A 16,326-nucleotide genomic window follows, 5' to 3' on the forward strand; every position below is an offset into this window, starting at 1 on the left:
AAAGCTATTACTGTTGATTTTTATTTCAATAATATCCTCTGATTGATTTTGAATGAATAAGATAAGAATGTTGTGATCTTCATAAGCCATTTCATTTATTTAGAAGAACAGAAGTACTAAGATTGTACTTTAATTATGACAGACAGTGGCAACTCTCTCACATTCAACAACAGCAGCTTAGTCAATATGCTAAAGTAGCAAAAACAAGCCTGACTAAATATGAATAGCACCTGTTTTATTGACAAAAAAAGTACCTTGTGGTGCATCAGGAGCTAAACTATATCAGTTATACTCTTATATTGTATGCTCTCTATCAGCTTTGTGTCATACCCAGGAATAAAGACAAGAGGAAAATGCTTTCTTCCTGTTTGTTTATTCATTATGGAAACATTTAGTTTGTACACATCCCATCGGTAAAGTCTCTTAAATGACCGTCGTTCACTGATTTAATGTACATTTTCCCTTTATCCACAAAACCAATTCACCAGATCCCCAGCATTGTAAAAGACAATAATGAATAATCTCTTTATAATGATGATTATTACAATTTGTAATACCTTATAACAAAGACTACAACACCATTGATCTACCTGAAAATACAGTAAATGTTAAAGTAATTAAGGATTCCTTTACAAAGATCAAAATGTGTACAATAAAGGAAGTTCTGGTGCTTTCTTTCTTATGACACAGAATGAAACACACTCTCTTAAATGACTCGTCTATTTAAGAGAGTGGGTCTTCAGTCTCTCCAAAAAACAAGGTAACGACATCCGGTCAGCCCCCTCTACTTGGGAATTGAAAACAGGAAGTAGATCTGGCTGGGTGATAACAAAACGTTTTTTTTTCTTTCTTATTTCCTTTATTTTTTTACCCTCAGATAATAACAGGCGTGTGTTTGCTGTGTTTGAATCCATTGCAATTTCCCTTGAACACATCAAGAAATCAGTTCTGGTCTTTGGCTGAGGTTTTGTCAGTAGAACATCTACCCTTCTCACTGTCAGTAAGACGGCGGCCCATTTCTTTCTCAGAACGTCTTGAAGTTTATCTCTGACTTCTGCCACAGCCGCTGTCCCATCTTCAAAGTAACGCAGAGGACGGATGTTGATGCTGGATGAGTCTGCAGATTCAGTGGGTTGTGACAGTGAAGTGAATTTGTGAAGAAACTCAATGTGATCCTCTGTGTGTGAGAGCTGATTCAGGTCAGCGTCTTTCCTCTGCAGCTCAGCGATCTCATGCTCTAGCTTCTCTTGAAGCTCTTTAACTCGACTCACCTCAGATTCCTGCTGGGATCTGACCTGCTGCTTTACATCAGAGCTTCTCTTCTCCATGACACGGATCAGCCCAGTGAAGATCTTCTCACTCTCCTCCACTGATTTATCAGCAGAATGATTGATGGCCTCCACCTCCTGCTGAAGCAGCTTCACCTCCTTCTCTCTGTCCTGGATTCTCTGCTGGATGTTTTGTCGACTCCCCTCCAGCTCTCTCTGCCTCTCAGTCCTTTCTCCTGCAGCTGACACTGTGTCGTGGCCTTTATGTTCATCCACAGAGCAGAGATAACAGATAAACTGCCGATCGGTGCGGCAGAACATCTTCATCACCTCGTCGTGACGAGAGCAGATGTTCTCCTGAAGACTCCTGGAGGGCTCCACCAGCTTGTGTTTCGCAAATTTGGGTGAATCATAATGAGGCTGGAGGTGTTTCTCACAGTAAGACGCCAGACACACCAGACAGGACTTGAGAGCTTTCAGTTTTCTCCCAGAGCAGACATCACATGCTTCGTCTTCAGGTCCAGCAAAGCAGAGATCAGCAGGAGCAGGTGGGGGACTGGGTCCAGTCTTCTTCAGCTCCTCCACTAAAGCTGCTAACATGGTGTTTTTCACCAGGACTGGCCTTGGTGTGAAGGCCTGCCTACACTGAGGGCAGCTGAGGGGTTTCTTTCCATCCTCTTCATCCCAATAGCTTTGAATACAGTTCATGCAGTAGCTGTGTCCACAGGGAATAGCCACTGGGTCCTTTAGTAGATCCAAACAGATCGAACAAGAAAAGGTTTCATGGTCCAGCTCAAACCCTTTCTGCGCCATTTCACCTCTCAACTGACTCAGTTTCAATTCCTGAGAAACTGAACTAGATTCAGCGTTGATCTGAATAACCTGTGTGTCTGCAGCTTTTGCCCTTCACTCTGTTGGTTACACCCATCTTCAAACTGTAGATCTAAAGGGGAGGGAACAGGGAAATATATGAGCAGGAAGAACAGGGAGGGGTTATCAAGCCATGATTGATTCCAGGAAGAGGAGCAGTTCAAGAGCGATACTGTGTGTTCAACACTTGTTTACAATAGAGCTCATTTGTAATTTGAAACACTGGTCACTTTAGCTTTAAGATGACAAACTCTTCAAATCAGATGGCAAATAGATGGCTAAAACTCAAATATGTACTGCAGATGTAATGCAACATACGAATCATCAGTTATACTAATTATAACTCCTCATAATATAGACCCTCCAAGGGCTAGCCTCCCATTTATTTCCCTTTACTTAGTTTTTTAACTAGGTTATTGTGTATGGTAACAATGCATGTTTTATTACAGACATACTGTAGGCCTACATGGTTGTCACCATGTTCTGTTGTTTCAAATATTTGTAGTCTTGTTTGGGAACTTGATTTGTGCTAAAAAGGGTTAACTTATTATGTCTCTGTTTTCTAAGGCAAATCTTAATCTGTATATTATGTAGTGTAGCAAAAGGTAAAAATAAAGCAGTATAGAAAGTGCAGTAGGCTATATTCCACCACGTTATACACTAATTTACAGTATAGTATATGTATATCTCTATTTATACTGTATATCAACATGTCTTTGATTCCCGGAAAATGTATGCAACTCAAAATATGTTAATGTTTTTGTTTGGATATTAACCCCATACTTTCATACCAATATCGGGTAGGACTGTGGGTTATCTGTCGCCACTTTTTAATGGCGGGTAGCTGGATCCTCAACATGAACTTTTTAATTTCTCTAAATAACAAACATTAATCCTAAAGTTAGGGTTATTTAGACTTTTAGAGATTCTAAACAAAACAAAAAAGTGCGTATTTAGAGAGTCTGAACAAAAGTGGCGACAGATAACCCACAAGTACCTATTTTGTGCAAAGTTTGTGAACATAATTACCGTAAATTACATAATGTTGGCCTGTTTTTGCAGAGTCATCAGCATGGGGTGAGGTTGCTGCTTTGTGCTGCGCCTTGCATCATACACAGATGAGTCAACGGGAGCAGGCTGGCACAGTCTACTGTACACCGAGAAGTTCACACACTATCAAGAATTGTTTAAAAGGTCGCCGAAACAACTAGCAATCCATGCACTAAACCGGAAGGATTTGACAAGCTAAGTCAAATACTTATTTACCGAACAGGCAGCTTCAGAAACAAACAGAGCGAGGAGCAGAAGGTGAGGTTTGTTGGGACTGGAGATATGAATGCGGACATCGAGGAGCAGGAAGACGAACTGCTCGCCCTGGAGAGTATTTTTGATTCGGAGGAATTTGTCCGAAATGAGTCGAAGTTTGCCGGAGAAATCCGAGCGTGTGTTGAGCTGCCTGCAGGCTTCAACGTGCTTTTGAAAGAAGGTAAATAAACCAGCTTGAAAAATGTGATGTTGTTGATATAAATAGAAGGGTGTGTGGGTTATAAAATGAACATTTTGTAAAAATTAGATCCGTCAATTAGCTTTAAATTGGAAATACATGAGACACGGTATAATTGAAAAATACTGTATATCTTACAGTAGGCTAGAGTATATTTGACCATTTGTATTATATCATCCAAGCAATGTTACTTATAAGCAGAGGTGGAAGAAATACTCAGATATTGAGTAAAAGTAGAAGTACCAGAATGTAGGAGTACTCTGTTACAAGTTAAAGTTGTGTATTCGATATGTTACTCAAGTAAAAGTACTAAAGTATTGTCATCAAAATATACTATGTCAAAAGTAAAAGTACTTATTATGCAGATTGGTCCATTTCAGAATAATATATATCATGTGTTTTATATATACAGTCTATGGTTTTGATTATAATTATTGATGCATTAATCTGTTATCAAAGCTGGTAAAGGTGCAGCTAGTTTGAATTACTTTGTATACTGCAGGGTAGCTTGTGAATTTACTCCAGGTGTCACTAAAGTCTTATTTAAGTTTTTATATTTCACATTATTAATCTAAATCTGTAAAGTAACTAAAGGCAATGTAGATGTAGTGGATTAAAAGTACACAATTAACCTCTGAATTGTAGTGGGGGTAGAAGTACAAAGTAGCAAAGAAAATGTAAATACTCAAGTAAAGTACAAGTATCTTTAAATGTTACTTAAGTACAGTGCTTCAGTAAATGTACTTAGTAACTTGGACCACACATTTACTGAATTGTTTAAAGTGTGTAATGCACTTTGGTCATGTGATCTTATTGTTTTTTCCAAAGGAGATACGCTGAGGCAGTATGAGATATCGTTCCTTCCACCTGTGCTGCTGACATTTGAACTCCCTGAGGACTACCCATCCTGCTGCCCCCCCTCTTTCACCCTCTCCTGCAGCTGGCTGACACAAACTCAGGTAATCAGTGCAAGCCATGTGGGTCAATTAAAACTTTATTGATCACATTTACAACCTGCCAGACAGAAAGAGATGACTGCAGATTACAAAGGTTCAACAAAGATTACATCAGTCAATTTGCCCTCATCTCCCACAGCTCTCTGCAGTCTCTGATCAGCTGACTGACCTCTACCAGGCCACTGGAGGTGCTGTGGTGCTCTTCTCCTGGGTGCAGTTTCTTAAAGAAGATGCTCTCAAGTTCCTGGACATCCATACTCTGCTGGAGCTCCCCTCTGAAGAACACAGCCTGCAGGAACCATCAAATGCTGCACTCTTGGAACCAAAGAACAATCAATCCAATCCAAAGTCAGAACCCACAGTTTGTAATGTGTCAGATTTATGTAAACCAGACCTTTCTGCACCATCCTTGGAAGAGGAGAATCCAAGAGTGTTCCTTACAGATGGCCATGACCACTCTAACCAAATATCTTCAGATGCTAGTGAGGCTAAACAGATCTCAGAGTTTACGGCTGACCACCAGAATGATCTGTCCTCAGCCGCAGGCAAGTTGAAACATGGCCAGGAAGAGTTCTTAAATGAAGGGGATGTTTCAGTCTCATTACTACTTCCCTCCAGCTCCTCAGACCCACTGGATCAAAGTGAACAAGGAGCTGCTTCTTTGCCACCCCACTCCTCAGAATCCTCTCAGAATGAAGACCAAACGCTCGCTGGTCTCTCGCTTACTCCGTCACAAACTCTCCTTTCCCAGCTCTTGATCCATAATGCGGCTCAGAAACAGAAAATGTTTGCCACCACCGTGTTTGACTGTGGTGTGTGTTTTGAGGGCTGGCTTGGTTCGGACTGTGTGCAGCTGCTGGAATGTGGCCACATTTTCTGCCGGGCCTGTCTCGGCAAGTTCTGCAAGCTCCAGATAAAAGAGGGGAACGTCCGAGGGGTCACCTGTCCTGACGCTGACTGCCCTGCCACCCCCACACCTGCACAGGTACAGATCCGTCCATCTGTCCCTTCTGCCAACCTCAGCGCTTTCTTCTGTTTTGCTTCTTCTGGATGCTAAGACCTATGCTCAAACTGTGCAAAAAGAAGCATTTGGATATTTTACCTGAGTAAAGGTAGCAATACTACAATGTTCATACTCTGTTATGAGTGAAAATCAAGCATTCAATATGTTACTGAATCTAAGTAAAAGTACAGGAATATTATTTAAATTCTCCTTGATTTATATAGATATATAATTTATATAATAACTTAATTTTAGTTTATATTACGTTATACTATTATTGATCAATATGTAAGTAACCTTTAATACTGTAGATGTTTGGGCTGAAGAGTAGCTTACTAAAAGGGTTTTATTTGAAATATGTTAATAACTATTTAATTATAGCTATTCAAATAATGTAGTGGAGTAAAACAATTTTTAAAATACAGTTTATGCAGATATACCAACCAACAATCGAATTATCCGGAATAAGCTTATATCAGCTAATAATTGGTACAGGTCAACAAAAACACACTAATATTTATTTGTTTGTATTTTGATTCAGATTTACGGACTTCTCTGACACACAGTTTTTCTCCTTCTACTGTCCTTGTGCTGTAGGTGAGGAGTCTGGTAGGGGAGGAGCTGTTCGACCGCTACGATCATCTCCTTCTACAGTCAACGCTGGACTGCATGGGTGGTGTGTACCATTATAACACTTAAATGGGCAATCTCATTGAGAAAAATGTATGAACATTTATTGATTGCTATATTCTACATTACTCCCCCTATTGCACCGTTATCACACCCATATTACACAATAATACACCCCTATTACACCATTATGGCACCCACATTACACCATAATTACACTGTTATAACACCCCTAATATACTCATGTAACACCAATATATATAGTCATATGAGTCAGCCTGTCAAATGACTATCCCCCATTATACAGAAACCATTTAAGGGTAAGCATGGGATGTTCAGCTGCTATTCTCGAGCCAGTTGTTAAACGAGACACATGAATATCCAGACAGAAATAATATTTTTAGCACCTTAATATACATAAAAATAAATCTGTGGGTTCATGGATTAGTGCTTTTTCCCTCCTCCTCTTCACGTAGATGTGGTGTACTGCCCTCGGACTTCCTGTGGTTCGGCCGTCATTGTGGAGAAGTCCAGCCGTGCCGCCCAGTGCTCTGTGTGCGGCTTTGCCTTCTGCGTCAGCTGCAGGAAGACCTACCATGGAACAGAAGAGTGCCGGGCGAAGAAGAGCACGAAAACACAGGAAATACAGCTGGGCATTGCAAACCTGCCACAGTCACAAGGTACACAAGCAGACGTATGTGTAACATGTTAGCTTATCATTTGTAAAGTAACTGAAAACCTAAAGCTTTTAAATAATATAATATCTATTGAAGTAACATTTTTTTTTTTTTCCTTTAAAATGTAATGCAGTAGATGTTTTTAGTGGCATGAAAAGGAAATACTTGAAATACAAGGACAAGCAATATCAGCTGATCAAAACATTTTTACGTTTACATTAAAGGTTCCATGTCATGGCCATTTCTACTGATCATAATTCCATTGTTGAGGTCTACTAGAATATATTTACATTGTGCAATTTTCCAAACTCACATTGGTTTCTCATACAGCATCTCTGTATAGTATGTGATTCCTTCAAACTCATTATCCTAAGACGACCTAGAATGTTTTCTCTTACCATTATCGCATCACTTTATATTACTATTTAAACTATTTTATAGTGTTATATTTATTATTTTCACTTTCTTGTCATCACATGTGTATTGTTTTAGTATCATCATTTAAGTATTTAAATAAGCACCTCCAAATGTTTTTAATTTCATGACTGAAATATGCCTTATTATAAGATATCTTTTCTTATAAACATCTTAGTTTAGAACTTATTTTTTATTTGCACTTGCCCCTTATAATATATAATATCATGTTGCTTCATATGATGTTCTCTCATGTTCCTAATTATGTATGTCATACAGGGGGGTTTAAATAGCTTTTTTTATGTTTTAAATGGTATGTTGTTCTGTACAGTTTTTAGAAGAAAAGAAGAAGCACCTAAAATGCTAACTAAATATAGTTATTATTTTATTTATTTTGTATCATCTTTACAAGCTCAAATGTGTAATTAAGTACAGTAATTGAGTAGACGTACTTAGACACATTCCACCTCTGATTTGTGTGTATTGTGTTGTGTCTGGATGTGTATCTAAGGCCGTGCTCTGTTTCTGTGTGTCTGCAGAGGGGCTGATGGCTCTGTGGGACGACTATGCCAGCGGCAGTAAGCAGAGGCAGCGCCTCCTGGAGAACAGATACGGCCGCAAAATAATGAGGGAAACTGTGGAGGACTGTCTGAGTGAAGACTGGATAGTCTTTAACAGCAAGAACTGTCCTCACTGCTTCTGCAGCATACAGGTATCCAGATACTTCACCTATTACAGAAGTCCTGCAATCTGGCTTTGAATGCACGTGAACTCATGACTGCAGACGATCAATTGTTTACAGATAATCATTTTATTACAGTGTACATTTCTGACTGTGTACTGTATGTGTTAACACATATCTTATTGTGTTCTGTGTTGTAGAAGAACAGAGGATGTAATATGATGACGTGCTCAAAGTGCTTGAATAGATTCTGCTGGGCCTGCCTCGACAGACTGCAAACAGGTGCAATGCAACACTTTGTGGACAATCGCTGCGCCGCTGACTACAGAGAGTTCTGACCCAGTGCTCCTTCACTGCCAGAGGGATGCAACCCATGGTACGCTGTGTTTAAATCATTCTGCTTTTTAAGTGTACTTTAATAAATAGTTGATAATTCACATACATGATGATTTTCAAATAGGGCAAACAATTACAAAAATGTGTGCGGCCAGAAAAACGTGTGAATCTGTCAGTATTGGAAAAATTACTCAAGAATCATGGTGTTAAAATTACGTAGAAGTACCTATTGCGCAGAATAGCTCAATTCAGATCAAATATTATCTGTATAAAAAAACAATATAGGCTATATGGGCCAACAAATTAAATGATTGTTAATTCATACAAAAAAGTGAAACATTTCTCTTATAATTAATCAAATAAATTAATATAACTAATTTGCAACCATTCACACAAATCAGACCTCTGTCTTACTGTGTCTGACCAACAGAGGATGCTAAATAACCACAATGCAACAGCAACAACAACAGCAGCTTGGGCACATTTTAACTTTGCTCAACACAATATTCCTATTGTTTCATCTGTAAAATGCAGCTTTCTTAAAAACATGCTTAATCATTATGTATTTAATAATAAACCAACATTACATTGCTGCATGCATGTTTGCAGCTCTGAAATCATATATGAATATTCTAAGAAAGGAAATCGGTTAGTGGGCTTTTTAAAAAGAAAAAGAAAATCAGAGTTCATTCAAAAGCATCATTTCTTCCCCAGTTATAATTATTGAACGTAGTGGTTATGCAACATTTTTCATCTTTCTACCAAATATTTTCTTCAATAACTGATTCTGTGTTTCCTGAGCCTGTGGTGACGCTTTTGAATGTCTTGTTTTGTTGGAACAACAGTCCAAAATCCAAACATATTCTCTCTGCTATCATATCACACTAAGAAAACAAGTAGACTTTCACATTTAACCAGTAATATACGGCTTCGAATAAATACTTTGACAATGAAGTATTGGAATTGTTGCAGTTTACTTTTCTCTGAATTAACTATTAATTAAGAAAGTATTAGAGCTGGATTTTTTTTATCAATTATTGTATACATCTTACTTCTTATGTAATGAATTGTTCTACAAGGGTTTAAGCCATGCATTTACATTACTGCTATAATGTAATGAAGAGACAAAAGTTTGTTTGTTATTTTCCATACATGTGCCTGTCAATAGCTGCACACTTGTCAGCGTTTCTGAAAATTATAATGCACCTTTGCACTTTGTATGCATGCATGTGCTTGATAGGAAATACTTTATTATTCCATGGTAGTACTTGAGGTTTGATTTAGCATTATTATGACAATGTGGTTTATTGATGTACTGCCAATGTGACATGCAAACTTCTCAACCAGGATCAATAAAATGGAATGATGTAGTAAATACTGTTATAGTAACTTTTCATCACAGAATCAACACACTTATTGCATTAAACAAAAACATTAGTTGCAAGTTCTGCTTGGAAATCTTTGATCCTCTACTTGCAACGTTATATAGGTACATATTTAGCCTCTATTTTAAAAAAATGTACAGTTTATACCATTTCAATGACCTACAGAGGGCACAGAGCAGGTCATTATTGGGCATTTTACAACTACTCACTGATTGATTTCCTGTTTATTAAACATCTCCCTCCCTTCCTCCACTGTTCTGTCATAACAGTGGAACAAAGACCACGGTTGCATGTCCCCAGGCTCTCTGAGACATCATGATCGGAAATCTGCAGCTGTCTTTCATATTAAGCCAAAAGATACTGGCGCTCTCTGTGTGTGTGTGTGTGTGTGTGTGTGTGTGTGTGTGTGTGTGTGTGTGTGTGTGTGTGTGTGTGTGTGTGTGTGTGTGTGTGTGTGTGTGTGTGTGGTGTGTGTGTGTGTGTGTGTGTGTGTGTGTGTGTGTGTGTGTGTGTGTGTGTGTGTGTGTGTGTGTGTGTGTGTGTGTGTGTGTGTGTGTGTGTGTGTGTGTGTGTGTGTGAGACTCTCTTCCAGTAAACACCCAGTTTCCACACTGGGGTCATCACTTCCTCATTAACGTCTAAACAACTGTTTGCTTTACAGACCCACAGTGCTCCTTAAAACATGACAAACTGGAGGAGTGGACATGTGTTTGTCATTATTAAGCGGTTTCTTTTGTTGTTCATATGAGATATAAAATACAACAGAAAAGAAAAAGGCATTCACAAAAAGAATGATATCGAAGAACAGCGCACATCAATTATAACACTCTTAAATAGAAAGGGCCACTCTCCAGAACAAAAGATGACAAGTTAAAAAGGGATTGAAAGAATTGTATTGTGTGCATTATACAAAGCACCTTTTGCTTTATGTAAATGTGTTACATAATAGCCAATAAGTTTGAGTTGGTAGAGACTAAAAACATAGCTAAAAGGAGAGTGAATATTGGATTCGTATTCACCAGGCGAAGAGAAACACAATTATGAATGAAAAATTATGTGAAACTGTATCTGCTGGATGTGTGAATAACTGTTTGCTAACAAGTTCTGAAATATAAACTTGAAAGGTGACGATATGTGGAAGTCAAAAACGGGAGTTAATACATAATACATATTCATTATATTGATACTCTAATAGTCTGATTTGTTCACAAATGTATCAAAAACATTTAATGTTGCAGCAAAGACTGGCCATGAGGCTCAAGGCCTTGCCAGGGATTGTCAAAAATAGCAACTATATGGCCATAATCTATAGAGCAATCCAGTGTCAACACAGAACCATCGTCTGGCATTGACAGCCTTGATAATGATGATGATGACAATTACGATTGTAGGAGCCAAAATGCTTGTTTTGGCATTACTTATTACTTCTATTATTATCTTCATTTCTGTTTGCATCACGTTTAATTCTTATTGTTTATCACTTCCGGCAATGGTCACGTGGGTGTGGTTTATTGTTATTTAGGTCACCTGTTGGATGCCGGTTTGGAGGATAGGATGTAGGAAGAGGGTGAATTTGGTCTGATACTTTCTGTTGACCGTCAGGTCGGGAGTTGTACATTGTTTGTTTGCGTTTTATTAAACACTATGGACTATGAATGACTTCGGACTCTTATATGGAACGCGTCACAGCAAAGAGCACATATTAGCCTCTCAGCGGCATAACTCATAGGGAATTTGTGCTGCTACAACGATTGTATTTTTAAACACATTAAAATCTTTCTGCTTTACATTTTCACAGCCCTGGGAGAACACATAATCCCTTTATTTTGTATAGTTTTTAACAGTTATGATGACTCAACAACTTTAAATCTTCTGTTAGACAAATAGAGGATATGATAAGTGATGGTGATGATTAAGTAATGATTCAGGAACACAAATCCATTAGACCAGGGGTGTCAAACTCAAGGCCTGCCGCGACTTCATTTTATCTGGCCCGCAAGAGCTTGCAAAGAATATAATTATACAGTTACATGCCGCTTTACAGAAGCATGTTGCCCATAAACTACATGTCCCACAATGCATTACATTTTGTGACATGCACACTGAAGAGACTTGCAATTATTTGCAATTATGTAATATAATACATTATTATATATATATATATAATATATTTATAGTCTTAAAGTTACAACCGGCCCTTTGAGTGCAACCATAATGTTAATGTGGCCCGCGATGAAACCCCTGCACCTTACTGCCAACCTTCATAATATGAGTCAGTGGCTTATCAATGTATTGTTAATGTTTTATATTGTTCTTTTTTCCTTACTATTTATTCTGTATGAATGTATAACAAGAACAAAAATGTCTGTTTTTCATTTAGCTGCTTTAGTTAGTGATGATATTATGATGATTTTGATGATGATTTTATTCGATAGTTTACGAAATATTATTTTTTAAGAACAACTGGCACACATTTCAAAAACAGAACTAAAGACCAATAAACAATGTGTTTGTTCATCCAGCTATAGAGGACAGTTTGTTATTGATGTTTGAATGAAAGAGAGGCCAGTCAATGATCTACATGTTTTTACACAAGTATGATTGGCAGTCATCAATGTTTATTTCTGTTTATTTGCTACATTAGTTTCATTCGGTGCTTGACATTGAATAAAACATGTAGTGTATTCTGAACCCTCAACAATACACCTGCAGTGTTTCAGGACAAGAATCGTGCATATGACTTATAAATATCAAAGTGCAAATACCCCATGAAGTATTAATAGTAATTAATGTGCGTGAATGATTTTCAAAATGTACACTTTGCTCAGGAACAGCAGCAGCGCATTTTTGTTGGAAAATACTTGTTTCCCCTAACACTGTTTACTGTAGTGTAATATATTTAATGTGTGACTACTAGCCCAATTTAAGTATTGATTTTTATGGTTGCAAAATAAATAACCATCCAGGAAGTCCAAACAAAAACCTGAGGCCAGTACACCACATTGCAGGCAATCTGTTCATAATGTTTGTGCAATATCCTGCTGACAGGCGAACAAACAAACTACCAGGGGCACAGGAACAGCTTTCTTGGTGTCAGTAATATCCATAATAACGAGAGCAGCCTGGCTATCAGTGCAGTGGAAACTAGGCTATGGAGAGCGTCTCCTCACTGTGAGCCAATAACAGCATCCGCTAACAGAGTGGTTATTTCCCCCGGAGCGGTAAGATCTGAGCCATGGAAGAGAACACACGAGACACACATTCACCGTAATGATCATCAACTCAGCTTGGGTGTTATTATCATCTGCTCGTTTATTCATCCTTCAGAAAACACACACACATACACAGCCGCAGAAATCAGAGTATCAGTCGTCCAGGCATCCATCAAGTCTGTCAGTGGTATATTGGCAACATTGTTTAGAGGCACTGAAAGTGTGCTGAGGTTTTCACAGGAGTACAGGAACATATGGTGTCCTGCAGTGGGCGCTTTGAAGGATGTGTTAGGGCCCCTGACAGTAGAATTCTATGTATGTACAAGACCAGGAAACATTGGCTTCATGTGAGGCAAGCATAACATTTTCTATATGTTGTGATTGAGTTACAACATTATAAATTATTACAGCAGAAGTGAATAGGCACATTCAACATATACAGAGTAGTTTAATATTTTGGGAAATGTTCTTTTGACTTTCTTGGAGCGGTAGAGCAGGAGATAGAGACCACTCCCACCCTCTGAAGGCATGTATGGAGCTGGAGCCCAAAAGCTTTCCTAACTTCAGGTTGTACTTCCTGGTTATGTCAACAGTTATACAGACGTCTCTTTTATAATTGTGACCATATGGAAAATGCTTTTTAGGATGGAACACAATTATTTGTTGCCAAACCGAAATTGACCACTGGGCAAATTTGAAACGGTAGTTGTTTGAACCTGTTTCAGCCAGTATGCTATGCTAAGCTAAGCTAACCACCCCCTGGATTTAGCTCCATACTTTCACAACTTGCAGACATGGCAGTGGTGTCAATCGTCATCAAACTCAAAGCAAGAAAGTCACAAAACGTATTTCACAAGATTTGAAACTGTGCCTACAAATGCTACTTTGCAAATCTTGCTATCAAACACATTTTGTTTTATCACAAGTTGTTCTCAACAATGGTTCTAATCCTGATGCTACGATGGCTGGAGAAAATCAAAACACTGGACGAGAGTTTTGATTGAAGACACTTCACTGTTCATCCAAAGAGCCTCTTCAGCTTTAATTGTTGCTGAAGAGTGATAGTAACCGAGGACTCTTACATTCCCTCATTGTAAAAGTGGATTGTCCTGCGCTCATGGTTAGCATAGTTACCTGATACCACTATTATCCACAACAGATGGACTGAAGAAGCCTTTCAGATCAACGGAAAAGTGATGACCAAATAATTTGGATTCAACCTTCTCCAGACAACTGTTTGTCACTGTAATTACAAAGTGTTGGAAACTGCTGCCCAATACATGTCATACACATTAAGCTTATGGGCTTTATAACCCTATAGGCTCACAGTTATAGTCTAAAACAACTCAAGGTCCATCATCATCCCTTTGTTAAGTCAAAACCAGACCAGTGGTGTCTAATTTTGTTGAGCGATATATCTTTTATATAACAATTTGTACCAAACTAGGTTGTAAATTACAGATTATAGTACCTTTTTCCGATATAACCTCACAGTGGCCCATCTGCCTTGGTATGATCAGTGCAACCGTGCAACCAATGGATAAACACACACAATTACAAATATGATACACATCCATTACAGTTTCAAATTCTCATCTTGTAAACATTAGGATACAAATTGTTGAGAGGCAAATTATGACAATGGTAGCAAATATTCACTTGAACTAACAACAATATATTCATCTTTATAAATGTCTTTTAAATTCAGTGCAAAATCATCTTTCCATTGCCCTTTTGTAGATTAAGCACAACGCAGATATTTCCAGCCGGTCATTATTGAACAGCCTCCTCTCCAATAAAAACATCTCAACAGTTATTAAGTATGAATTTACTCATGCACAAAATAAACCAGATACAATGTATACTCTGCGATATGTATTACCGCTGTGTTTCACAACAGAGGACTGGAATTCAGCCTATGATTTTGATAGTTGAAGAGTAAAACTAATTATGTTCTTAATATTATATTAACCAGCTCTTACAGTCTCTAAAAAGCAAACACAGTTGGAACAAAACAAACAGAAACACTAACCTCAATATGTTAGCGTATTACCAGTCCAAACAGTCTTTCTAGAAGCATGAATGCAAATCTAATCTATTTCAGTAACAGTGAGCATATAAAAGAACCGATTGCCAAAATATTAAACCTGTTAACATATCAAGGTCAATGAAGATGACTTCATTTGCCACAGTAATTTATTGATTTGATTGGCTTTTGACTGCTTAAAACCTTTGTGCAACCAAAAAAAAACAATAAAGGTAGAATGGAATTTAACTGAAAATAGTTGAATGTTGTGTTAATTGTCATAACTCCTTTATTTTCGGGTCAATCCTGTTGTGGCTTCCTTTAGTGTTCTAACTAATATATTGGAGGACAATTGATCTTTTATCCGCTCCATGTTGGGTTCATTCACATGAGCAAAAGAAGGAATGTAATTCAGGTCGAAATGCATTTACCGCAAGAAAATCTTATTATACTGATTTACAGATGTCTTTTTCCCAATGATGGAAATTATATGTTTTGGGCCAATGGTATCATGTGATATCATTGTCAAATTTTGTCCAGAACCCGGTGTGGTTCCTGGGACCTTGTCTCCATTAGATAATTTGATGAATCAAAACTTTATTTTAAGAAATATCCAACATGTGAGTACAATAAAGATTTTAAACAGTGTTCCTCTACATACAAGATGGACAAGTTTATCTTATAATGCAAAACTTGCTTTCAGCTGTGAAAACTCTCCTAACATTTTCAATGTCTTGTTCACAGAAACAATCTGATGGGAATAATTCCAGTTTTGGTTGTCCACACTAAGGCCATTACCTGTGAATATCAAGTAGATATTTGAAGGGGTCCTGAGCCAAAAGGTTAGGGAACCACTGGTTTAGAGAGTCAAAATACATGAAACCATTTACTACTGTCTTATAGGATCTTAAGGCTCTTTAGTTTGATAGCTTTCTACACTTTCCCCATGTCTCTATGCTTTTGCTGAAAGTGTTCAGCATCTGCATTGGAGTGTGAGCCTGTCAACATAATAAAAGGTTATGCTATCCATTCTTTCATGTAAGACAAAGCATGTTATTTCTAGGAGAAGGAGAGCTATTAACAGACTGCAACTGAAGAACACCTCGACTCCCTGTGTCTCGCCCACAGCTTTCACTTCAGCTCTGCTTTCATCAGTTCATCTTTGTTCTTTTTCTTATTAAACTACACGGCACAGTGGAAACAGCCTCACATTTAGTTTTCTATGCTCTGTTAGTCACTCCAACTCTCTCACATGTTAATGTCCTCACAGTGCTTTTCTCCTGAGCGTCCTCATCTGTGTGGTCAGGTGTTTTTGTGCCCGAGAGTCAAATGAAAGATGTGAACAGCTGCCTCTCCCTGCAAA

General features: G+C 38.1%; 2 protein-coding genes across 8 annotated transcripts; one reads left to right on the forward strand and one right to left on the reverse strand.

Annotated features, from left to right (window-relative positions):
- Positions 1-354: 354 nt before the first annotated feature.
- LOC117495777 (E3 ubiquitin/ISG15 ligase TRIM25-like) lies at positions 355-3,489 on the reverse strand. 4 transcript variants are annotated; one of them, XM_034147291.1, is made up of 3 exons: positions 3,405-3,489; positions 3,168-3,288; positions 355-2,211 (listed from the first exon to the last, which is right to left on the reverse strand). In XM_034147291.1, exon 3 carries the CDS (start codon positions 2,079-2,081, stop codon positions 720-722), a length of 1,362 nt encoding a protein of 453 aa, XP_034003182.1. In that variant the 5' UTR covers positions 2,082-2,211; positions 3,168-3,288; positions 3,405-3,489; the 3' UTR covers positions 355-719. The 4 variants fall into 4 exon arrangements, with proteins under 4 accessions (XP_034003182.1, XP_034003183.1, XP_034003181.1 ...); XM_034147292.1 differs by lacking the exon at positions 3,168-3,288; XM_034147290.1 differs by having other exon boundaries at positions 3,178-3,470.
- On the forward strand, positions 3,355-11,674 carry LOC117495776 (E3 ubiquitin-protein ligase RNF14-like). Of its 4 annotated transcripts, none has more exons than XM_034147286.1 (8): positions 3,446-3,624; positions 4,426-4,601; positions 4,738-5,583; positions 6,199-6,277; positions 6,708-6,911; positions 7,862-8,034; positions 8,205-8,380; positions 10,387-11,674. In XM_034147286.1, the coding sequence occupies exons 1-7, from the start codon at positions 3,471-3,473 to the stop codon at positions 8,340-8,342; spliced, it is 1,770 nt and encodes a 589-aa protein (XP_034003177.1). In that variant the 5' UTR covers positions 3,446-3,470; the 3' UTR covers positions 8,343-8,380; positions 10,387-11,674. The 4 variants fall into 4 exon arrangements, with proteins under 4 accessions (XP_034003178.1, XP_034003177.1, XP_034003176.1 ...); XM_034147285.1 differs by lacking the exon at positions 10,387-11,674 and adding an exon at positions 9,995-10,116; XM_034147287.1 differs by lacking the exon at positions 10,387-11,674 and having other exon boundaries at positions 3,355-3,624; positions 4,471-4,601; positions 8,205-9,715.
- The last annotated feature ends 4,652 nt before the right edge of the window (positions 11,675-16,326 follow it).

Source organism: Trematomus bernacchii, unplaced genomic scaffold, assembly GCF_902827165.1.
Source record: "Trematomus bernacchii unplaced genomic scaffold, fTreBer1.1, whole genome shotgun sequence".
Taxonomy (NCBI): Eukaryota; Metazoa; Chordata; class Actinopteri; order Perciformes; family Nototheniidae; genus Trematomus; species Trematomus bernacchii.